We start from the raw sequence: 26,244 nt of genomic DNA, 5'->3' as shown, positions 1-26,244 counted from the left end.
CAACCAATAATGATGCACCATAGTGTTATTTATAAACGACCAATAATGATGCATCATACAAGTCTTATTTATAAATGACCAATAATGATGCATCATACAAATGTTATTTATAAACGACCAATAATGATGCATCATACAAGTGTTATTTATAAATGACCAATAATGATGCATCATAGTGTTATTTATAAACGACCAATAATGATGCACCATAAGTGTTATTTATAAATGACCAATAATGATGCATCATGATGCATCATACAAGTGTTATTTATAAATGACCAATAATGATGCATCATAGTGTTATTTATAAATGACCAATAATGATGCATCATAGTGTTATTTATAAATGACCAATAATGATGCATCATACAAGTCTTATTTATAAACAACCAATAATGATGCATCAGTGTTATTTATAAACGACCAATAATGATGCACCATACAAGTGTTATTTATAAACGACCAATAATGATGCACCATAGTGTTATTTATAAACAACCAATAATAATGCACCATACAAGTGTTATTTATAAACGACCAATAATGATGCACCATAGTGTTATTTATAAACAACCAATAATGATTCATCATACAAGTGTTATTTATAAACGACCAATAATGATGCACCATAGTGTTATTTATAAATGACCAATAATGATGCATCATACAAATGTTATTTATAAACGACCATTAATGATGCATCATACAAGTGTTATTTATAAACGACCAATAATGATGCACCATAGTGTTATTTATAAACGACCAATAATGATGCATCATAGTGTTATTTATAAACGACCAATAATGATGCATCATACAAGTCTTATTTATAAACGACCATTAATGATGCATCATACAAGTCTTATTTATAAACAACCAATAATGATGCATCAGTGTTATTTATAAACGACCAATAATGATGCATCATACAAGTGTTATTTATAAACGACCAATAATGATGCATCATACAAGTGTTATTTATAAATGACCAATAATGATGCATCATAAAAATGTTATTTATAAACGACCAATAATGATGCATCATACAAGTCTTTTATAAACGACCAATAATGATGCATCATAGTGTTATTTATAAATGACCAATAATGATGCATCATACAAGTGTTATTTATAAACAACCAATAATGATGCATCATACAAGTGTTATTTATAAACGACCATTAATGATGCATCATACAAGTACAAGTGTACTTTATGGCACAAGACATTTTCAGATAAAAGTCGGACTCTGTCATGCTTTTCATTATATTTATTTCTCACCTAGCCCACAGACTAGTCAGGAAGAAGTGACCGGATAAAATATAGAATTCAACAAAGTATTCTTTTGTAGATAACAAACACAACACAATAAAACTATACATAAATATTAATGTAATATAAATATCTGTACAGGGTTAACTAAACCAGATTCAATCTAAAACTCTTTTTGCATATTGATAAAACAAGTCACTTTTTCTATCATTTACAAATGCACTAAGCTCATGACAAACACTTCAAACATGTTGGAAGGAAACTCTTGCATACATGCTAGCACAGCTTTCCACACTTTTAAAGAACATAAACATTCTCACACACTTACACAGGTCATTTGGCACTGGTACACTCTTTCAAACACCATTAGCTTGATTCTGTTTGACAAACACTTCAATGTGTGTAACAGGCAATGTCATATGACACGCCCACTATCCTGTCGTCTTGTGGCAGTCCTGGCTAAATTACACACAGACCATGACACATGACACAGATTTTTCCAAGATTGGGACATAGCATTTGATCCTTGCACACTCCAAACAAGCAAAAGCCATATAGATTCTATAAGACCCTGATTCTAACCTAGCACTTTCAGATCAACATATATATAAATCAAGCAATCCATCCAAATTACCATACTAGTTGAATGCTATCAACACACTCTGCAAGAAATGGACAGAATGGCTAAGATACATTTGTAATTAATTAAAACCAGATTTGTTAAGATTCATGACTAAAACATACATCTGTAGTTTTCATTTTGATTGATAGTAGAGATCACAAGACTCTGCTCGAGTTTCCTAGGCTAAATTTTGTGTAGTCAAGTTTTTGTGGAGTCATGGGTGTATAAACCCGAGCCTTGTAGTACATCTATTGTGTTAAATAGCACAAGTGTAAATTATATTGTTTTTAGATTATGCTTCTGATCTCTATTATGAGAAACAGTCCTCAATCATATACAGAAATTGTACAAATCTCACTCAAATGCCATTAGCTTACTGTAAGTGGATTTTCAGGTCTTATAAACCTCCTCTGAATGATCCCTGAAAAACCATGCATTTTTATCTAATTTCTCATTATATTCAGAAATCAAGTTCCGTGAAAGCAGGAAACCTTTGTATTGGATATACTCACTGACACCTGTTTGACAACTGCCAGATATCCAAACTTTTAAGATTTCTAAGGTAGCTTTCAATTAAACAGTTGAACCAGATATAACTACAAGAAAGCTAAGCACATATCAGGACTGAGGCTGGACAACAGAATACTCCCCAAATGTAGTTTCAGGATCCAGCCAAACCTGTACAAAATAACTGGCTGAATATGATTTCTCCATAAACCAGGGTTGGTGCACTTACATATTTCTGGAAATGTGATGATATTCAGTATGCATATTGGTTCATTTTTATATAAATAAGATTTCCAACATTCAGTGCAGGTGTTATTGTGGATAGTTCTGTGCTGGCTACACCATTTCAACCAGGTAATGCATAAACAGTCTCTGTGCGAGAACCAAAAAATGTTCACCTTGTGAATTACATGTAGTTGATGGATATCTTCCATCTACAACTCAATATATATGCATTCATATGGTATAATTCATTTAAAGTTGAACTTCTAAGAATTAAACAATATCCAGTAATTCGGTCGTTTTAGAGTTCTGTACCTTATGTTAACCAGTAGTTTTTTTTTCTTTATTATGTAGTTAACACAATGAGCCAACACAAAAACAATATGTAAATCACTTGATAATTTTTTGTAGTTTACAGTTTTTGAATTATTTTCAGTAAATAGTTCTTAGAAATTTGACATTTGGATAGAAAACACTGACTGCAACAATTAAGAAGATGAGATCACTGCAACAACATCTGGAGTTGTTAACAGAAGTGTTACTTTCATCCCTCATTCTCCAAAGTGTGATGGTGTTGTACAAACACACACAAAATTTATGACAGCAACTCAGTTGGATGAGAGGTGATCAGGCTCCAGTCCCTCTTCGTACCTCTGCCACATCTTGCGGTACAGGGTCTCCATGTTGCTGGCGTAGTGTTGACAGTTAAATAGAGGACTTGATAGTCTGGCCTTCCACACCTTGGCCCTCATCCCTCTCAGACTGTAAACAAATCATATACATCTGTAAACTTGGTATAAACTACATATCTATATGTACGAAAACTATGAAATGGAAATAATATGAAACTTTCGAGACAGTCTCAATACTGCATGCAGCTGAGTTTCTATTATAGACCTCAAGTTATAGCATCACAAAGCTGTTTATAGACCTGAAAGCTTAAGGTCTGTTTATAGACCTGAAAGCTTAAGGTCTGTTTATGGACCTGAAAGCTTAAGGTCTGTTTATAGACCTGAAAGCTTAAGGTCTGTTTATAGACCTGAAAGCTTAAGTTCTGTTTATGGACCTGAAAGCTTAAGTTCTGTTTATGGACCTGAAAGCTTAAGTTCTGTTTATGGACCTGAAAGCTTAAGGTCTGTTTATAGACCTGAAAGCTTAAGTTCTGTTTATGGACCTGAAAGCTTAAGTTCTGTTTATGGACCTGAAAGCTTAAGGTCTGTTTATAGACCTGAAAGCTTAAGTTCTGTTTATGGACCTGAAAGCTTAAGTTCTGTTTATGGACCTGAAAGCTTAAGTTCTGTTTATGGACCTGAAAGCTTAAGTTCTGTTTATAGACCTGAAAGCTTAAGTTCTGTTTATGGACCTGAAAGCTTAAGGTCTGTTTATGGACCTGAAAGCTTAAGTTCTGTTTATGGACCTGAAAGCTTAAGTTCTGTTTATGGACCTGAAAGCTTAAGGTCTGTTTATGGACCTGAAAGCTTAAGTTCTGTTTATGGACCTAAAAGCTTAAGTTCTGTTTATGGACCTGAAAGCTTAAGTTCTGTTTATGGACCTAAAAGCTTAAGTTCTGTTTATGGACCTGAAAGCTTAAGTTCTGTTTATGGACCTGAAAGCTTAAGGTCTGTTTATGGACCTGAAAGCTTAAGGTCTGTTTATGGACCTGAAAGATTAAGGTCTGTTTATGGACCTGAAAGCTTAAGGTCTGTTTATGGACCTGAAAGCTTAAGTTCTGTTTATGGACCTGAAAGCTTCAGTTCTGTTTACAGACCCGAAAGCTTAAGTTCTGTTTATAGACCTGAAAACTTAAGCTAATGAGGCAGTTTGGTCACCGATTGTTAGCAACAGGACCATAAGAGTGTTAAGACAAGTAAGTAAAGATTCCAACATCAAACCTTTGATGTTATTCTAGTGTTTCATAGCATTCTGCTCTATCATAGTAACAATTCCAATGACAAACAAGTTTTACTACTATTACTTACTATTCTTTTTCTGTACCAAGCCTGACAGCAGTATTAATGTAATCTTCACGAGTCTCGGCAACTAGTTCAGGACAACCTAATGTAACCAGCTGTGAAGAGGCTACCCTTGAGGCAAGTGTCTCTCCTACACAAAAATGATGTACAAATTAACAGCTTGTATAGAAGACAAACAATTCATTTCATTTAATTTGCTATATTTTCACCAAGTTTCTAATAATTGAAATTTATCCAATTAAACACTTCACTAAAATTATTCTAGTGTCAATATTGACACAAATATTAAACAATTTCATAAACTGAAAAAAAATTTTTTTTTTTTTATACCCCAGCAAGATGAATAGAGTTTACAAATATGAATGAAGATGTATACGGTTTTCTTTTGTGAATAAATCTTGCCTTGAATTGGACAGACTTCAAATTTTTGATCAACAAGTATGTACAAAATGCTAAACCTTGTTACAAATCAATACTTATTCATTACCCTTCATTTACAGAACACCATCTTCTAATTTGTACCACTCACCTGAGAGGGTTATCATGGGAGTTCCAGCCCATAGGACATCCATGCCAGTTGTGTGTCCATTACAGAGGGGCGTGTCCAGACATACATCTGCCAATTGGCCACGACGTACATGCTCCTCCTAGGAATTTCCAAAGTAAACTTGGTAAGGCAATTTTCATGGGAAAAAATGTAAACTAGTAAATAGGAGAAAACATAAAACAAAACCCATGTAAGCCAATCCACATCCAAAGTTTGTCTGCACCCTGAGATTTTACTTAACCAACTAATGCCAACTAATGAGAAATTGGTTTCAAATAAAAAATCTTATTCTTTGCCAGCATATAGCTAAAAAATTACAGAAACCAATAACTTTATTTATCACCCATCATTTCACCTATAAATCTATTTATTATTCTCTTATCTCCAAATTAACACATCAGTTTAGTTACAGTTCATTTCTAGCCGCATGGAAACTAACAAGGTTCTTTTACGTGGACAACAAGAGAAGAAGTGAGATCAGAAAGTGAAATTGTGGAAGGGGAACTCCCACTTGAGAAAATGATGTACCTTTGGTGCTACAGGTGAAAATATGATTCGTTTTGGACCAAGTCCTGCATTGATGGCAGCCTTTATAACATTGGGTTCCCCTACAGCAGGGAAGCGAAGCAGCCACAGAACACTGTTTGGCACACGCTTGAGGATCTCCACCCACATGTCTAGTGTGGCTGGATCAATCTTGTACAGCTGGTTGAAATTACAGTACACCACCGCATCACTAGGTAGACCATACTGACTGCGAGCAGTGATGATGATGTTTGAAGGCACCTCCTCTCCTGTTGCAGACTTGTTGTTTGTCTGCAATATATGAAAAGACAATACTTTAGCAATGCAAACATGCAGATTATTCACCGATAACCTCATTTGTCATTCATAGCCTTTAACTGACAAGTGTTTAAAAAGAACAACAGATAAGTCACTTTCATATCTTAGTATCATACAAATCCGTTCTGATTTGATCTGTTCTAAACTGACTATAGGAATACAAAATCTTTTATATATTCCAGAAGCAAAGTTTCACCAAACACTAAAGTATCAGCTACAGCAACATTGAAATTTACAATTTGGTATATACAGGAATCATAACAACACTATGGAAACCTTTATAAACTTGACTTCCTGTGGAAAACCTGTTATCATCCTGGTGACAGCTTTTCAACTTGCTAGTCTTATCTGTCCACAATCGATAACATATTTGCTCAGTGTAACATCTATTTTGAAAAAATTGTTCACCAAATATAACCAACAACTTCTTAAGCATTTAGAAAATACAATAAATTTTAAATGTTTAAGTTATTGCATTGGCAAATAATATGCAAAATCCAAAACCGACAACATGACAGCTGTATGTTCCTATTAATTTTCTACCATATATTAGAGTTATTGAAACTGTTCAATACAGAACTATTACCTGGTTAGTAGTGACACCGTTCTGAATAGTGACATTTTTGATATAGGAGAGAGGCATGCTGTTCATTATCATGGCCTCTAGAACCGGTGACACTTCTAGGTTCATGGTCTTGAATGTAACCATGCCACGTGATCCATCAGCCTCATCAGTTGTAGACCCTTTCTCACAGTAGGTTGTCATCCACTTCACTTCTCCAGTGTTCATCAGAGGCTCCAAGTCAACACCATTGTAGACAATGTTATTGTCAGACGCTTCACCATTCACCTCCTCCAACACTTTGTCCGTTAGATGAGGGAACATCTGTTTGTGGTCACCCACAAAGAATGTATCGGCCATGTAAGCAAGCTTCTCTGAGTACTGGTCAGCAAGATTGAGAGGAGATGTGACCTTGTCAGTAAGAATGTAGTCCATGAAGGATGCCCCACTGGTCCCTGGATAACCCAGCCACATCACCTGTACAGGTGCAGGCCTCAGGGCAAACAGTTCATTCCTAGCTCCCTTGGTGTAGCCGTTCATGTTAACAAGGATGTGAATGCCATCAGCATGGATCCTGTCTGCAGCTTTACCATTGCATGGTATCTAAAAAAAGATGTATCAATTTAAATGTTACTCATATGTTACTATACTAATAATAAAATCTAGCTTCCTACATCTATTACCTATTTTAATGTATTGATGACTAGCCAGTTGCTGTCTTCATTATTAAGACTACTCTAGCAAAACATTTACAGACTCCCAAACAAATCACTACTACTTAAAGCAATTTGTCAATTTGATCTTAGGGGTTGTATCTCTAAAGCAGGACCTAGAGTCCTGGAGAGGGGGAGAAGTTCTACAGGAATAGCCCTAATTATGCATACTATAAAAGCTGAGTTTTAGACATCAAATTTTGTGCATTTCTTTTTTTAAATTATTTAATCAGCAACTGATCCAGTAGGATAATAGTAATCACAAAATTCATTGCTACTGATATATGTATCAAGTATGGACATACAATTGTGGATTTTACATCACAATAAAGAAACCTTGATGATAATATTAATCCTCATTAACTCCTGTACTGGCTCAGTCTACTAACCTGAGACAGATCAATAAAGTGGTGTGCTTCTCTAGACAGTTTTGCTCTGAAAGTTGTTCCATCATCAGGGCTCAAAGAGTAGCAGTATACCTGTGAATATGACAATATACAAAAGAGTGAAATTATGTCTTTATAATATATATAGACACCACAGCTCTTGACACTTGTAGCCTGGTTTGTTTAACCGTTTAGACCAGGACTGTTCATTTATGACATTTAGCTGACACACAAAAATCTATTTTGCTTTCTGGTGAGTTTCAACTAAGCCTTTCAAGGCCTGTATCAATATTTGCAGGTTCGTATGATTTATGCCTGAAATGTTTCATTTCAAATGTTGACAATTAGTTTATTCGCATAAACAAATAGGTTATTCACAAAGGATGTTATGTCCAATTGTTTATCTGAGCACATGTCTGCATAACATGGTATTCAAGGATTAACTCTGACTTCATTTCAAGTTATTCAGTACAGTGGCTGTGCAACACCCCAATGATACATATCAACTGTTTTAATTTTAATTGATGACTCACCTCTACATTTTTCCGGTCATGGAAGCCTGGAATACTCTGCATCAGGTGAGATGTTGGATGGTTACCAAAGTCAGAACTGACATAACCTATCCTCAGTCGTCCACTACTAGCTCTTGTGTCCTGCACGTGATCATATGCTGGCTTGTGCAACACATTTATCTAAAAATGAGGTAGTGTGTCTTTTAAACTTTGACCCAATACTCTTCTTCTAACAGAATTGTTTTAAAAAATTGAATTCCTAAGCCTCTATCATTCAAACAGTATAAGGTGTGGGCTATCAGAACAAAAGTATATTTGTGGCTTTGATATGACCTTATGGAAAGAGAGTGATGTTAGGTTGTTGAAAGTTTCAGTTAATATCTCATTATACTGGATGAGATACATTTAAATTACAAATACATCAGCTTTTAAATCAAACTTTGTTCTGCTACATTTTATTTCAAAGAAAACATGTTTTATTAAATCATGAACCAAAACGTTCCTTACGCATTGATCTTTGTTTTCTAGTAGATTCAAAAAGGCATTTTTTTTTAATAAAACGTCACCCTGTAACTGATTCAGCACCAAATTTTATAGCAGATTATTCAGTCTTATAAGCATGAAAATTAAGAGAGGAGGACAAATTACATTGTCACAATAAATTAACATTTACTTTATCGAGACACAGGTTGGCATGTCGTGCAGCAATGTTTTTCCTCATCTGGTGTGTGAGTGGGTACAACATACTGTGGTGGGGATGTACTGAAGGCAGACGATTTTTCTCCAACTGGTCCTGAACAATTCTTACCAGTCTCTTCATCCTCACACCATAGTCTGTCCAGTCACAAACGATCTGGAAAGGAAACAACATCTATGTAGATAGAGATATCCACCAAGTTTTTTTACAGTACCAATCAGGAGACAATTTACCATCAATCAGAGGTGATAACTTACCTGTAGACAGTCAGTCTTCAGAGATCCTGTAGACACACCTATCACAGGTGATGACTTACCTGTAGTGTTGTTCCGATTAATCAATTTAATCAAGTATCACTTGTTTGAGATGTTTGATCAATTAATCGATTAAGAAATCTGTAATCGATCATCGTGATGTATGAAAATAGATTATTTCAACATTGAAATTATTTTCAACATTAATAAAATAATTTTAAAAAAAAAGACATTTGTTTATATTAAAAAGTATTCTGTGCAATAAACGAATAACAAGCACACAAAATGATGGTGTAGGTACAACAGTTTTAGTAATTACGTGAATTGCTGTTAAAACATTACACAAAATACATATTTAGACTTGAATAATATCCAAAGACAGACAATTAAGAATTAATCGATTATAATCGATCATCGATCGGTTACACAAAGTTGATGATCGATCAGGAAATCTCCCGATTCCCAACACTACTTACCTGTAGACAGTGGGAAAGGTTACAGTATCTATCAGAGGTCATAACTTATCTGTAGACAGTGGGAAAGGTTACAGTACCTATCACAGGTGATGACTTACCTGTAGACAGTGGGAAAGGTTACAGTATCTATCAGAGATCATAACTTACCTGTAGACAGTGGGAAAGGTTACAGTATCTATCAGAGGTCATAACTTACCTGTAGACAGTGGGAAAGGTTACAGTATCTATCAGAGGTGATAACTTACCTGTAGACAGTGGGAAAGGTTACAGTATCTATCAGAGGTGATGACTTACCTGTAGACAGTGGGCAAGGTTACAGTATCTATCAGAGGTGATGACTTACCTGCAGACAGTGGGCAAGGTTACAGTAGGCATCAGGAAAGTCTGGTTTCAGCTTCAGGGCTGTTCTGTAGGAAGATATCGCCTCAGGGATGTTTCCAGAATCCTGAAAATCAAAATATTGATGATTACTGTATAAGTTGGTGAGTATTGAAAACAGCATAGACTCAGCCTGTTACATAGTACACACTCTATGTAACCTAAAAACATACTCATGACTCCTTTGAAATAAAAACAACTTTTCTAGGAAAAAATCACAGCAGAACAGATGTAATATAAGGATATTTTTTTCCAGACATTAAAGAGGTATCTATTTTTCCAGACATTTTGATCTCTTACTTACAAAACAGTTCCAATAACTTCCTTAATCTATTGTAATTTAGAGAAATACATAAAAAAAACTTGAACAAACAGAGGGACTCATTAGACTCTTTGATATGATATTTACTTTGTGGATTGTCAGTCATGCAGAAACAAAATTTGTAGATAAGTACTACAGCTAGATATCAGTTTTTTGTTGTTGTTTTTTTAATTCCTACAGTGTTTCTTAGCATTGTGAACATTAGCTAGTATATGTTTAAGTTTGAGGACTTGTTTAAGAAACCTTCAGAAAGATCAGAATGCTCTAATGTTCAGTCTCCGCTTTGTAAGAAAGGAATATCATCTGTTGTGTAACTTGAAGACTTTGAAAAATAGAAACAGCATTAAGGAGACAATGGCGTATTCTCAAAAGGAAACAAAATCTTCCATGTTTCTAATTGATAATTTTACAAACAGGAAGCAACACCATCTTCAGATCATTTCACCAAAATACTGATATGTAAACCGAATTGCTGTATCGTTACTAAACAATAGTACCCCACTAAGATTATCCACAGAATCGGAAACCCTCATAGACCCAAAATGTCCATTCAACAAAGACACCTCAAACTTCCTTTACAAAAATTCAGCAATTTCAAGTGTTTGTTGACAAATCAACATCATGCACCCTCACAACTTATATCCAGTGTGACACTATCCTAATATTTTTAATTAGAACCACCACACATACCTGGCCATCATATAACATCTGTCAAAAAAAGTAGATAGCAAAATAACACACACCTGACACTACCATGTTCATGTGAGAAAACCATAAAATCATGTCTGAAATCAGACGGACTAGGGACCAAGTTGTGATGGATGTGAAGACATTTTGATTTGAGGTGAGACAATGTCTCAATTATAATGCACATGGTTTAAAAGTCAACACAGAATTGGTCAGTCAATATGTTCATCTGTGAACTTTTTAAAAAAAATTTAAAATGAATATTAAATTAAGCAACCCATATCACTTTCATTTTGCCCATTTCTCAAATGACAAATATAAAATATTAATCAAAATAAGCCCAAACTGGTAATAATGATACAATCCATTTCATACATCAATAATGCAGGCAATGTGTTCAGTATTCAATCTAATAAATTAAAACAGTGTTTCACTTACAAGCACCTGCAAGCCTTGTAAACATGTTCACATGTTTGTGTAAGAGAACAAATATTATCAACATTTCACAGTGATAAATCTACATGAAAGTCCTGTGCTAATGGAATGTTGATAGAACTGATAAAATTTCAGGAAATATTTCAATTTTATCATATGGGACCAATTGTATTTAGCAATGAAGTCGAATAGGACACATGAAAATAGGTTGTAAGACTGATCACTGCCATAGATAAGATAAAGTTCCCTCCTTACTTCTAAATCAAGAATACCAACCTTGTGTATTGATGCAAGGTTACTGTGAGCATCAGCAAAGGCAGGGTTGATCTGTATAGCACGCGTGTAACACTGTAGCGCCCCCTGGATGTCCTGCATCTCCTTCAGTGTGTTACCCATATTGGAGTATGCATCGGCAAATGTTGGTGATATTCTGTGAAGCAACAAATTACTTTTTTTATATTGGAAAGCCCTGTTGGGTTTTGTTTCTTTTAAATATACATAAAATATTTTAATACATAAGAAAATTTCAAATGTCAGAATCTTTATTTTCATTTTTTTTTCTTCTTATATCAACTCCACCCTACAATTACTACATTTCTCTTCATTTATATGTCTGTTGTTAATTTAGGTTGACATTGGTTGCTGGGTTTCTGTAAGGAGATTATTATTCACTTAAACTTTATCACCAAATCTTCCTGGAAGAACTCCCAACTACCTTACCCCAGTCTGGCAGAGATATCTTATGAGAATAAAGGTCATTTTTGGGTCTCAAGGAATCTTGTAGTGGTACAAGGGATGTGTACGCCTTTTGGTTTCAAGGAATCTTGTAGTGGTACAAGGGATGTGTACGACCTTTGGTTTCAAGGAATCTTGTAGTGGTACAAGGGATGTGTACGCCTTTTGGTTTCAAGGAATCTTGTAGTGGTACAAGGGATGTGTACGACCTTTGGTTTCAAGGAATCTTGTAGTGGTACAAGGGATGTGTACGACCTTTGGTTTCAAGGAATCTTGTAGTGGTACAAGGGATGTGTACGCCTTTTGGTTTCAAGGAATCTTGTAGTGGTACAAGGGATGTGTACGACCTTTAGTTTCAAGGAATCTTGTAGTGGTACAAGGGATGTGTACGACCTTTGGTTTCAAGGAATCTTGTAGTGGTACAAGGGATGTGTACGACCTTTGGTTTCAAGGAATCTTGTAGTGGTACAAGGGATGTGTACGACCTTTGATTTCAAGGAATCTTGTAGTGGTACAAGGGATGTGTACGACCTTTGGTTTCAAGGAATCTTGTAGTGGTACAAGGGATGTGTACGACCTTTGGTTTCAAGGAATCTTGTAGTGGTACAAGGGATGTGTACTAGTGTCATGACGAGAAATTACCTAATAGCTTCCTTGTAATGGGTCAAGGCTTCATGGAGTTTTCCCTGTTGTTGCAACACACTGGCTAAGTTAGAGTGTGCCACAGCAAACTCCGGATACACCTAATAAATGAAAAATTTATTACAAAATCAATGGTATTTAATACCATACTGTTGAACAACCTAAATATCCCTTATACAAGATAGAATTTGTTACAAAATTGATGGTATTCAAAACCATTCTGTAAAAAAACTAAATTTCCCTTATACAAGATAGAATTTGTTACAAAATTGGCGGTATTTAACACCATTCTGTTCCATAATCTACAAATGTTGGGGAGTTTCTCTTTGAATGGCAAAATGTTCTCAAGAAAGGAAACAATTTAATAGCACAGATGCAGCAAATATCTACTAATCTTACCTCTAAGGCATTGAGGTAGAGTTTTACAGCCTCTTCTGTATTGCCCTGCTCCCTTTTAATATTGGCCAAGTTGTTTAAGGAATCTGCATGTGTTGGACTCAACTTGAGAGCAGTGTTGTAACATTCCTCTGCTTCTGGCACCTGTGATAGGATTTCAAGTTTTCCATGTGTTTCAATATATTTACAAATGGTTATTTACAGATTAACATGGCATCAGAAAAAATACAAATCCTCTCACTCTCATTTATAATAAAGTTTTGTTGCATCTTCTTCTATGGATAGTAAATAATTTAATCAAGGTCATCTCTGGCATGTCAAAACATGAAAGCATTCTAGGTAAGTTTAATTAAAATCAGTTGAGAAATGAAGTTGCTAGAGTGATGACAAAAGGTGAACATACACACAAACTGAATGCTATATCCCTGCTCTGTAGCTGCGAGGGGATACTTCTTTATCATAGTAAAGCACAATCCTCAACCAAGTCTACTTTCAACACAAACTTTTCTCTTCCGTCTACACTTATCTATCCAACCAATCATGAAGAAGGCTTGAATAGGCATTGCCTGTTGCCCAATTACCACTGAATCTTTTTGATTTAATAAAATATCTCGAATGAAACAATCCAACCAGGATTGATTTTTTATATCATTGCACAAACATATAGCTGTTTTGTCCAAGTATTTAGTAAATGAGGGCTGACATTTCTATATCCATCAAAAACTTAAAGACAATTGTTGTACCTTTCCCTTTTCCTTCAATGCATTAGCCAAGTTACAGTAAGCATCTGGAAAATTTGGCTGCAGTTCAATGGCTCTCTTGTATGTATCTATAGCCAGATCTATTAATCTGTAAAAAAAAAAAAAAAAACATGAATCTAAAATCTGTTTTGTTTTTTTCTCAAATATATATATAACATTCACTTTTATATTCCGAATTTCTTATGGTGTATCAAATGATAAATAAATATTTAAGTCTCCATGCAAATAAAATTGATTTTTTTTCTCCTGTTCATGTGTTACTTAACAATATAGTGAGGTCCCTATATCAAACATCTTTTGTCTACAAACATTTTGAAGCAAGACATTAAATAAAAATATATATCCTTGTTATTTAAAGGATTAATTTGACAAGATACGACTGAAACACCAGAAATTGTTTATGCCCATAGTCCTGTAAAACTTACCCCTGTTCGTAGTAGACACATGCCAGGTTTCCGTGAACTACTGCATGTTTTGGACTTAAGTTCAATGCCCTCAGATAAGCTGCCACAGCCCTGCAATGGTATCATTTTTATCTTAATCAGAAGAGCAGGTTTTGATTTTAAGATGTTTGACAGCTGGGTTTGTTAACCATTCAACCCAAAATTTGATAGAATTGAATGTATTTATTTTTATTGAAACTGTCAACCAACAGTGAAAACATACAATGACAGAATACTATGTACTTGTTCAAGTAAAACAGAATACTCTCCCCTTTTTCAAGAGCCGCTAGTCAATTGATGAAATACAATGAGGAAGCATACCTGTCAAATATCCTCGCTTCTTTTAAAACATTCCCCAAATTGATATAGGCATCCAGAAAATTGGGATCTAGAGCCACTGCCTGAAAAAAGGAAATAAATACCAGTGAAGAATATATTCTCAGTGATCAATCTAATAGTTTCACGAGTCTTTTTCAATTTTCTTGCTAAAAAAATGGGTCTCACGGTGCAGAAATTCTGTGAGTCCCATTAAAATTCTAGAAGTATATCACTTCATTCTTAACACATCAACAGTAAAACCAAGTTAAATTGACCAAAACATATCTTACCAATCTGCTATTCATTTTATTGGAGATTCATTATCAAGCTTTCCTTTATTATTACAAAATGTTTTGGCCAAAAAAGGAACTGGTCAAGGCCATTTCTCTACATGCGAAAGGTGGTTTGCGTTCAAGAAACAATTCTACTTCATCTCAAATTCAATTACAATTCATGATGCAAATTCAATAATTATTAAAACCAAAAATGTTAATTTAAAACATTTACAATAATGAATAGAAGGATTCCTACCTTCTCAAAATGGTGAATGGCCAACCAGATTTCTCCCTGAGCATTGAACACACATCCCAGATTGCTCCAGGCCACGGCAAAGTTAGGTTGTGTTTCTATGGCCTTCAAATAGCATGCCTAAATAGAGAGGAGGGGGTGGGGAGAAAAAAAATATTTTAGATGACATTAGAATATACATTGATGTGAAATTAGCGCCAAGATTCGCCGCAAATACCGTCCGCAGAGCGCTGTTCATGCAACGTCAGTTTGAATATGTCACAAGAGCCACGGATTAGAAGCACAGTAATAGAATTATTACGGTTCTTAAAATATCAGAAATGCTTTAAAGGTTGGAGCATACAGTTGTGGTAGTTAAAATTTCTATTGTACTTTTGCTAAAATCATTGACTCTGAACAAATGAAGACCAGTGTGAAACCAGAGACCAGATCACTTCTCCATTAGACGTATCAACAAAATGAAAATCACCTATCATTCATTAATTTTGAAATATCAGAAATTTGGAAGATATGCTCATGATCTGGACTTTACTTTCATTCTGTTCTGTAAAACCAAGTTGCAACAAGACACACTTGTATAATTCACAGTCCTTTCCTCTTACAATTATTTAATGAAAAAGCACCTCATTCAGCAATATGCTAAATATCAAAAACAAACTTCCCATTGAAATTTTTCAAGATAGAATTTGGTTAATTAATTTTTTTAATATATAAATTTTTGTTGTTCTTTTCCTCCAAAGACCCATGTAATACAATTCTGAAACATTTCTCTTGATCTAGTAATTGTTCTTTAAGCCAATGGGTCTCTTACTAAAATGTGTTTTGTGCCCCATGCACAACACTTGTGTTTGTCCATTTTCATGAAAGTGTGCTAAGAAATGCTTCAAGTGAGAAACTGGACAGGAGATTTACACAAGAATTTCTTGGCAAGCGTCCGCAAACGCTCTATCGCTGCGCAACAGGATACGCGCGCATGACAAAAAATACCTTCCAAAGAAAAATATTGTTCTGAAATACACAAATATATTTAGGGATAATTAGCCAGTCTCTAGTCTATAAATTTTTGTTCCACAAGATTTTCTAAATACAGACGGTTACTTTTTAAATAGTAAATCACTGTTGGTTTCATTCAGTAGTAATATACACTACAGCTTAAATTTTTGGTGCCAAAATGTTCACAACGATATGACTGACTTCATGACTTTATACAATACCTCACATAATCACCCTGAATGTGGTGTAATTACCAATGCAAAGCATACCCGTCGTCGATAGGTTTTGCCTTCCTTGTGTCCGGCCTCCAAAGGGGCCTTCAAAAACCTGATACAGCCATCTCATTACTCTATTACAGAAATTATAAAAGAGAAAGTTTGGATTAATAACAGGTAAGGAATAGACATTAGTGGATCAAGTCTTGGATACATAACCATCATTTCACTTACATACAAGTTGTATCTCTATACAAATGTGCTTGTATGTATGCCAGAGTTCTAAAACACTAAAGAGTTTGCGCTGGGTAATTCCGGTATATTTTGTAGCTATTAAGATATCAGCAGTTACAGTATGTACATCATACTCCCAAACCTTACAACCAAATTTAAAGTCAAGGTTTAGATTATACACAGGATAGAAAGCAGATGTTTTAAATGAAACTCTTTCTATTTAAATGAAAGCTTATGTCTATAAGATTCAAGGACTACTGCAATTTTACCATATATTTATAAGTCTTTTTTTCATCTTTGAACAGAATCTGTGGTAAAGTACCTGACCAACTTGTACCAAATTCATTCCATCTTTGCTCTCAGAAACTAATGCAGTATGCAGATTAACATTTTAAAATCAAAATTTCACAGAACTAAGCAAAATGTTTATAACTAGGCGTAATTTTCAGTATGAGGATACCATCAACGCAAACTCTGTGACAAAATAACTAGATTTCTTACTGATCCATGAAGAGGAATTAGTTTTCCTATCAGTCATTTGTATCTTTCTCTGTGACAGAGTACAAGAACAAAGAAATGGGAATCGGTCACATATTCTGCTTCCATCAATCCAGTAGATATATACAAAACAACACAACAATCAGATGATTTTTTTTCACACCAGAAGAAATAGAAGGGCTAACACAAGTCATTTAAATTCAAAACAAATCAAACCAAACAAACACAATGGAAGGAAAGTACAGCTGTTTTCCTGATGTACTGGATTAATGAATACAGATTTTTCATCAGGGTTTTTTTTTTCCACCCATGTTTTTTTTTTCATTCATTTCATAAAAGTGACATAATTTTAAATGCAAATTTGAAATGCAGACAAACCATTTCCTCAGACTTTGTGCTTGTATGTCCCAGTAACGTGAGTCCTTTCTCGTCAATATTTCCACTGTGTCAATGAAAGCTAACAAAAGCTTGGTAATAGCACGCACCCAATGCAATGACGATAGTCTTATACATCTGTTATAATTAACAGGCTGACAACCGCAAAAACAACCTGGTACATGTAAGTCTTATACTGAACTGCAGTTATTGATCTTGCAGAAAAACATGAGAATGGTGTTCTTCCTGCAAGAAATTCTGCTTCACAAAAAATGTTTTTCTTTATAATGATAAGTGATTTTGCAGCAGTATATCAATATTTTCCAGGAGGAAGAATTCATCACCTGTTGGGTTAGAGCATACTACTACAAAACCTTTTCATCATACATTATTATAGCCTTTGGGCTTCTTATAAGTAAATGTCTGTCTGCAGCTTGAAGGGTCAACAACACATCAAAGTGACAACCAAATCCCTTTGACAGTCAGAATTGAACAAAATGTGCAATTCTACAGTTATTCATCAATTTTTTAAACAGATTTAATTTTTTATAATAAATTGTACATTTATATTTCCTAAGATGTGCTTCTTCCTGCAAGCTTCAGACCCTGCTAATAATATTTCCAATGTAAGAAAATAATATTAATTTCTGACAGGAAAACCATTATCCCTCTTCATGTGACTATAACAACCAATCACCTGTCTAATTTGCATAGGGCACAATTTTGAGCTGAAAAAAAATCCTACTCCTATACCTTATCTCATCTTCCCTTAAAATTTGATGTTCACGACATCCTTTCAGATGACCCCATAAATAACAGTACAGATGTTGCTGTCTGCCCTGATCTTACAATCTGTGATGTCTGATTGCAGTGGGTCATAATCCAGGAATCATATAAATACCTTGGCTTCATCAAGTCTTCCCAGTGCCTTCAGAAGATTGCCAAGGTCGCTTCGAACACAATACAATTCCTGGGGGAAAAAAAGAAGATATTTAATACACGTGTGAAGTATTCAGTTCACTACAGAAATATTCCCTCTTATTGATAGATTTTGAAGTATTTAGCTTCATCTTTCATACTTTTGTAAATTGATTAATTATGCATTGAACTCAAAACAAAAAGAGAAAAAAATAATGATCTCTAATCTAGCAGGAGTCTCAATATAGGTATGGTTACACAATGTATTGGTTTGCATGAGTCAAGTTCAATTTTTTGGGATTCTTAAGTCATTATTTCATCTTTAATTTTCTATACAGTAAGGAAATTACATGGTTATACTGTAGAGCAGTCACATAAGCCTGCACAGCCTGCTCCATGTCTCCAGCTGCTACCAATGCAGCAGCCAAGTTAATGTAGCCATCAATGAAATCTGGCTTTAATCGGACAGCATGTCTGTAGTTTTCCAAAGCTTCCTGGAGTTGTCCTCTTTCCTTATACACATTTCCCAAATTAGAGTAAGCCTCTGCTAAAAGCGGATTTTGTTTGATAGCCAACTGACTGAAATATGCTGACCTGAAACAGTAATATTTATATCAAATAAGAAATAAATAAAAAGAATATTTAGATAAAGTACTTCGATGACATCCCATCTTATACTTGGATGTGTCTGCCAATATTGATAAAATAAAAATACATTTAACCACATTTCGAACTAAATGTATTGTTTTTAAAATGATTCAAGAAGGAAAGAACTTTGAACAAAAGGCTACTGGACTTCAGTTCTTTAAAGTACAAGATTTGAACCATGAAAATCATAACTCTTCAATCTTTATATCAAACCCACAAAATTAACCTCACCTTTCCAGTTTGCGACACTGGAAGTGTATAGAACTGAGTAGTAGTAATACTCCAGTGTTGTCTGGTTCCTGTCTCCATAACTGCATGCAATGTTGTTCCGAGTTTTCATAATCTCCAGCCTGGTATTCTCTGTGTGCCAACTCTGCTAAACCTGCGAGATAAATGGTAAAGTATTTGTTAAAACTCTTGCTACATCTTTGTATAAACAAAGTATGGCAATGCCATATCAATCTGATACCAACTTCACATTGCGGAGTATTGAGGGCTGTATAATTTTATTCCCAAGTGTTTTATCTGTATGTGATTAAGCTTCGCTGTAGTTTTGGATAAACGGTAACTAACTTGCTGTACCTGTGCAAGATTTCACATCCTTAATTCATCTCTTCAAAAATACCTGACCAGAGATTTATGTCACCATTATGTTTTCTGAACTTGAACAGACAATACACAGGTTGTCTAGGTTTTGAGGGAAAATAACTGCTTTGAAACAGAAACACAAAGGAGGTCTTTTAAACTTTTAGGACAAAACAGAGCAACAAAAAACATGACCCAACACCCAATGTGACACTCTATAGATCTGCATCAGAAATATTAATTTATCCTCATGCTGAAATGACAATTCATATCACTTCTTTGTTCTCCTTGACTACAGTAGTGTTTCCAATGGCAGCATTTAGTGCAAATGTCGTAGGTGAGCACGAATTTACCTGCATGTTTTTTAAGTCACACTTTAAGTAATGGAGGTGATTTTGGCTAAAAGCCAGAAAGCTAAATTAATCACTTCAATGTCAACATTGTAATTGCAGTTCTATTGAGGATTATCGCCAGAATATGTGTATTGGTAAATGGTAGTTTTTGTTGTGCTTTTCAGAAGCTGTGTAAAACATGTCAATTCCAACACAGATGACACGACGTCTTCATCAAAATAATTTAATGTGATGTAAATATAAAGATCAGTTCTCGTGCACTTATTTTTATAATGATGCAAATCATAAGAAAACTAAGTATTTGATTAGGCTGACCTAATCAAACTAAGCGGACATCCCTGTCATCGCCGGTCGAATGATCTTTCAACAAATGTCAAAATTCGGTCTTAGGTCTACAAGAGATCCGAACATTACTGGGAATGCGAACGGTCGGTTGAGTGGGGACGGGGAGGGAGGCGAAACTTTCGTCAAACAATGATTAATTCTGGTACGTGTCTCTAAACAAACGATTATTTTCTTCGCGTACGACACGCATAATGATATGGGACATAAATACTAACCTGTTATATCTGTAATTTCAGCCATTTCCTTCATAATGTTCATGAAACAATAAATATGGCGGCTTGTGCAACTTCGCAGATGCACTTAAACGTGAACTCGCGATCTTGGTTTTGTCGTGTTTGCAATTTCGGAGTAAGTATCCAAGCCCTGTAGCTCCACAGGAGCGTTCCGTCAATTGTTTGTCGTATATAAGAGTTGATTTTGGATGTCGTCGCTTAAAAAAGTAAACACCGAAGATCGACCACCGTAGGAACACGTTCACCTTCTTCTTCAGTGTAAGTCCCCGTACTGTGACGTCACATAGATACTTCAAGATTTATTATGCATATATTATTACACACCAAATAGACTGAACATTTCCAGATTAAGTCTGTCATTTTAAAATCGTAAATGCTAAGTTAAATATTAGATTTGTACATAATCAATATATACATATGAATATATAAGGTAAACGTGTTCATTCTTCAATATTAACAACGGACGCAACAGTCTACTTCTAGTTTATACCGATTGCAGGGCCAAAGTAGGAAAGAATTATGACGTCACGATTCAGATGGCGCTTGTAGTGCAGTGCAGGATTGCGACATCAGTTATGGAGAGCAGGTGCGTGAAAAAGAATACCACATTTGGATAAAAGCGTTCATTTCGCTGTACAAGTTAAGCTGATAGCCATAGATTATCTTTATCAAATTAATGGTTTATTGACTGGAATAAACATGCGCCAAGAAATATATATTGTTTTAGATCAGAGATCTAAAATTTATTGCGAAAGACTGCATTGGAGATTTGATTGCACCGTAAAAATACCTCGATCAAGAATAAAAAGCATGAAATAATTTAACCATAGAAAAATGAATTTTAGTTGATATTGTCTCCTATTACTGTAAAAGATTGAAAGAAGTGTTAATTGCTTATAGAGTTACATTGGTGTCGTTTTTGTCGTCGGAGACCAGACGAAGAGATCTTATACATATATCTTATACATATAAGACATGAATAAAAAGACGTTTAAATAAAAACGTTTTAGTTTTAAGTCTATCTTAAGAAGCATTAAATCAATGGTCAAATAAGTGTTTATGAAATAGTGATTTCTTTTACATTTGAATAAATCCAAGACCCGATTGATAAAAAATTGTATCTTATATCTTCTCCGTTAATATGAAGATTTTTGCATCCATTCATACCTTTGGAGACGTGTAGTATATATGTCTCTTATACCTGACTAAATCACTCGGAAACTAAAACGAAAAATGATACCCAAAATGAAGTATTTAGTTGCTTTGCTAATTTGAAACAACTGATGTCTTCAGCATTTACTAACACATATAACCTTCGGGTCTCTGTAGGATAGAAAATATTACTTAGTTTATAAAAATTACTGACGTGATTTAAAACTTTTTTCTTCATTTTACAAAATCTTCCATACTTTTAAAAAATCCTTATCATCTGTCCCTATAGATATATATTATTTAGTTTCATGTCTCGATTGAATTATGATGGGTGTTTGCTTTATCGTAAAGTACATTGCCATTATTTTTGTTTGTTTGTTTTTTTTCGATAAAAAGGGTGTCAAATTTCCTTTTGACAGATGTGGGTTTTTTTTCGTACAACCGTGTTAATTCAGATGCCTACGACTCTGATAATCGGCACCAAATAATAGGAACCCTTTTAAAGTTGCCTCCCTTCAACCGTTTCCAAAACGCCTTAATCTGAAACGCCGATTAAATTTTTATTTATAACTCTGATTACTTGTGAAATCGGTATATAGTTCAGTTTTACTCAACATATCTCCGACTTAATTACAATAATTACCGAGTTATTGATGATTTCAGAAATATTCAAAAGAACACAAAACCATGAGTGACGGACGTATAATAGAACTACGCCTTGAGTAAACTAATTTGGAATTTGTTTATATTGTTGAATGGTAGGCCCATGCAATTTAGACTACCGTTTAAAAAACTCTGTTCGAAGTTCCCTGAACTGCTCTCCTTGTCACATCAAAAAGGTTTCGATTTTACTTCCGCCTTTTACAAGCATCTTTCCCATCCAGATTAATTTGCATATTACTTCCATATTTGGAACCCAACAGACACACCCACGCTGAAACGACAAACAGAAATCCCGGGAAAGATCGTGAGACTTAGAACTAGCGGCGAAACTCGAGGAAGTATCCCCAAACTTTTCTCTGTCATTTCCAACACCAGGTAAGGTCAAGTTTTCTTTAAGCCATTTTGCTGTTTCTGTACATGTTTAAAGACACAATTAAATTGGTAGTTTGTTTTCAATGGAAATTAACAACGGCAGAACTGTGCAGCAGGTGGCTGGCTCATTTCTCGAAAGTGTTGTCACTTTACGCTCGGGTGACTGCGTATATTTTGATGCTACGTAGAATGTTGTAGACTGGACATTACACGCATCGGTTTGCACAAAGTCTTTATTCTTTTTATGTGTCAGTTTTTTTGTGAGAATTGGTTTGTATGTAAAACGTGGAAGAAAACATGACATTCGGCATATGATATCTTTCCCATTTCCACTTTCAAAAAGATTGAAATGGTGAATGGGAGGGGGTGTTAAGTAATTTTAATGGCGACCATTTAGGTTTTTTTTGTCCATTGTTGTCAAGGAATCATAGAAATATAAATTTGTTTGACTTGAATCTTATATTCGATTTCACAAAATACATAACATCTACAAACATCTACAATTTTCCCCATCCAGACTGGTTCATTTGTTTGCAAGTTTTATTAAATGTTTTGATTATTTATATAAAAAAAAACTACATATTAACAGTAATAGTGAAACAGCATTTTGTTATATATTTCTGCCACAAATTCATTGATATATACTTTGATTTGTGACAGATTTGATGGCAATTTAATTTTTGTTTCATGGTTAATTCTTTGTGGTTTGAAATTTGTTTGTTCTGTGATTATTATAATTGGTTCCCAAAGAAAACTATTAATTTACAAAAATTCTTTTGCATTTCAAAATATCCACTTGAAAAATTCAGTCACTATTTAAGGAAAATATCAAATTGCAAGTGGAAAGTTCATGACTTGACATAATCAGCCTGAGGAAATTTAATGTATGAAATAGGATTTACTAAGTGGATAATATACTGTATCATGCAGTAGTAGGTGCATATTTCAAGTATGTGCAAAAAACAGCACAGTCCCTGTGAACTAGTATATATCTACAACAAACAGCCGACAGTAGCGCCTGCTGTTTTTGTTGAGCTATGTGAGGAATTTGAAGTGGCAGACAGGCCCAGTAAGTTATGTACTGATATGATAGAGTAGGTCAAGAGACTAAACTGGATATTCAGTCAAAAGTACTGTAGCTATAAAACTTTTTTTAAAAAAAGGACAGAGTTGGTTGGATTCTGAAAGTGGTGTTTGAAACTGCTGTAAATTGTCGGGTTTTGCCGTAGCTTGTTGGACATATAGTTTAAGATTCATTTGGTTTCTTGATTATAGATTTTTTTTTTTAATTCCAAGTTCATCTATTCATCAAAATCATTTTCGTTAATAAAACACTTCAAAATACCTTTAGAGAAAGATCGAAACCTTCAAGCAAATTGAAAGTAGTGTTTAGACACTGAAGGTATGGAAACAGAAATGTAACCATCAGTATTAAATAAGAAGCTCTTATCCCTAATTCAGGCGTCATGGTAACTTTAGATGTTGAATAATTTTTGACTATAAGAAGTGTATGACCCAAAATCAAAATCACCTAAATCATACATATAGTTAAGGGATGCAGGACTTAAGCTTTGACCAAGTATGTAATATAGATTTTGTTCAAACTTTTTCAGTTTTTGGTGATGGTTAATATTTTGTTGATATTGTACACAAGAATTATTGACACACTTAAGATGATAGACATGAATATATAGGCAGATGTCAAAAGAGTGCTAACGTCTTTAGTTATATGTAAATAAATCATTAGGTAAGTTTTTCTCTGCTGAAGTTGATTCTTTAATAGTATTGCACTGAATGTAAACAATTTTTCACTTTCAGGAAGAGATGAGGATAAAATGTGTTTGATATTTTTGATGTAGAGAGAACTTTTTATACACGGAAAGATAAGAAATTTCTTAAAAAGTTTCATATTTCTAGATGATTGGTTTAAATTTAGATGAGATATATATATACTCACTTTCTATCCATTGTTGGTGAACGGATGTCTGCATTAGTGCTGAACAGACAAGAAAACTGCAGCTACTAACTGAAATAAGCTACCATTGTCTGAGCTATATATAGCATCCTACCAGACTAGACAGAGAATAAACAGACCAGGTCTTCCTAGTGTCCCTGAACTAGACTGGTATACCGTAAACAAGTCTGTAGTAATATACCTTAAACATTTGATTAATAGGTTACAAGGACTAATGATCAGATACATTTACAGCTTGTGTCAGACACATACAGGATTCACAATTTTCACAGTTCATTTTCTTTTGCCAAGTTCTAAATTTAGGAGCCAAATATGATTGAGTCACAAAAGAACTGAAGTTCAAACTTTGATGTTAATTTTGCCCACAAAATGTGTCTTGAATCTTGATTTGAAAATGTTGTAAACTAACTTTCAATGCATGCTATGAATTAGATAAATACATTAAATATTCCTGACCAAATCGTTAATTGAAATAAAGTGAAAAAATGATTCAAGTTCTTAAAAGGAGGAAGTTAAAAGTGTGTTTGTACTTCATGTATACGATCATAATATCCCCTGTGTCAAGTATAACATGGATACAGTATGTTATTTAGTAAGCACCTTCCCTCTGCCCCATCCAGATCCCGATTTCTTAATTTCTCTATTGTGTTTTAATGCCAACATGCTGCAGACAGGAAGTACTGCACATGTTGATGTTTAGCGGGGATTCCCTCCTCCCTGATATATCGGAAAGTACTTTCATTTTCTAAATATAAATAAAATATAAGTATATTAGATCACTACCAATAATTTCCCTGTCTTGTTTCTGTTATGAACAAAGAGGGAACTTATGTAAGGCTGGAATAACTCTGTTTTTCCGTCAATATTTATTAATTTTTTCGAGATTCTTTAAGTTATCATAATTTTAATTTTACTAGTTTTACGATATAAATTAACATGTTGAAAGTCTTTAAGACTACTGATCATGTCTTGATATGAAACTTAGTGAAAAAGAAAATATTTTGTAAATTTGAAATAGAAATTGTAAATTTCATCAGCCATATCAGTTAGATGCTGGGTATAAGGAAATATAACTGAAGTTGCAGGTTAAGTGGTGAAATGATTTGATCAGAGATCTGGATGTTGCTACTTTTTGACTCTATAAAACAACTTGTACCATATATGCTGTCACTGTTGAGGTATTTTTCCCTTTTTGTTTATTCTACCTGGGGTACAGATTAGGTTTCAGGTATCTGATACTTGAATTCCAGAACTCCATCAAATGAATTTTAATTTCATACTTTGGATGATTTGCTGAACATTTCAATTGTCAACATTAATTATTGTCTAAATTTTATTTGTTTTAAGCATTCTTTTGAAATTAACATTGAAAGGCTTGGACCAGCGACAAGATTAGACCCACTGATAAGGAATGGAATCAGATAGATTACTACAGAAGGAACAAGATTATAATT

The 26,244-nt window shown here is 34.3% G+C and overlaps 2 protein-coding genes across 4 annotated transcripts in view; one reads left to right on the top strand and one right to left on the bottom strand.

Moving 5' to 3' along the window:
- Positions 1 to 1,255: 1,255 nt before the first annotated feature.
- Positions 1,256 to 24,849, bottom strand: LOC132544702 (UDP-N-acetylglucosamine--peptide N-acetylglucosaminyltransferase 110 kDa subunit-like). Of its 2 annotated transcripts, none has more exons than XM_060208338.1 (20): positions 24,773 to 24,849; positions 19,344 to 19,494; positions 18,815 to 19,058; positions 18,448 to 18,516; positions 15,235 to 15,351; positions 14,707 to 14,786; positions 14,368 to 14,457; positions 13,925 to 14,030; positions 13,185 to 13,325; positions 12,786 to 12,886; positions 11,685 to 11,838; positions 9,930 to 10,031; positions 8,833 to 9,012; positions 8,181 to 8,339; positions 7,651 to 7,740; positions 6,573 to 7,151; positions 5,672 to 5,959; positions 5,126 to 5,243; positions 4,603 to 4,726; positions 1,256 to 3,385 (listed from the first exon to the last, which is right to left on the bottom strand). In XM_060208338.1, the coding sequence occupies exons 1-20, from the start codon at positions 24,804 to 24,806 to the stop codon at positions 3,232 to 3,234; spliced, it is 3,081 nt and encodes a 1,026-aa protein (XP_060064321.1). In that variant the 5' UTR covers positions 24,807 to 24,849; the 3' UTR covers positions 1,256 to 3,231. The 2 variants fall into 2 exon arrangements, with proteins under 2 accessions (XP_060064321.1, XP_060064319.1); XM_060208336.1 differs by lacking the exon at positions 24,773 to 24,849 and adding an exon at positions 20,611 to 20,885.
- The window catches only part of LOC132544703 (thymosin beta-like), a 51,522-nt gene continuing 47,995 nt past the window's right edge, over positions 22,718 to 26,244 (top strand). For both annotated transcript variants that reach the window (XM_060208343.1, XM_060208339.1), the window contains exon 1: positions 22,718 to 22,818. The gene's annotated coding sequence lies outside the window, so the exon portion shown is untranslated. The remainder of the gene's footprint in view (positions 22,819 to 26,244) is intronic.

This window comes from Ylistrum balloti, unplaced genomic scaffold (assembly GCF_031769215.1).
Source record: "Ylistrum balloti isolate Yb309-2 unplaced genomic scaffold, AGI_CSIRO_Ybal_v1 Utg369808, whole genome shotgun sequence".
In the NCBI taxonomy this organism is placed as follows: domain Eukaryota; kingdom Metazoa; phylum Mollusca; class Bivalvia; order Pectinida; family Pectinidae; genus Ylistrum; species Ylistrum balloti.
The sequence above is the reverse complement of the archived record's forward strand: the minus strand, read 5'-3'. Positions and strand labels throughout refer to the sequence as shown.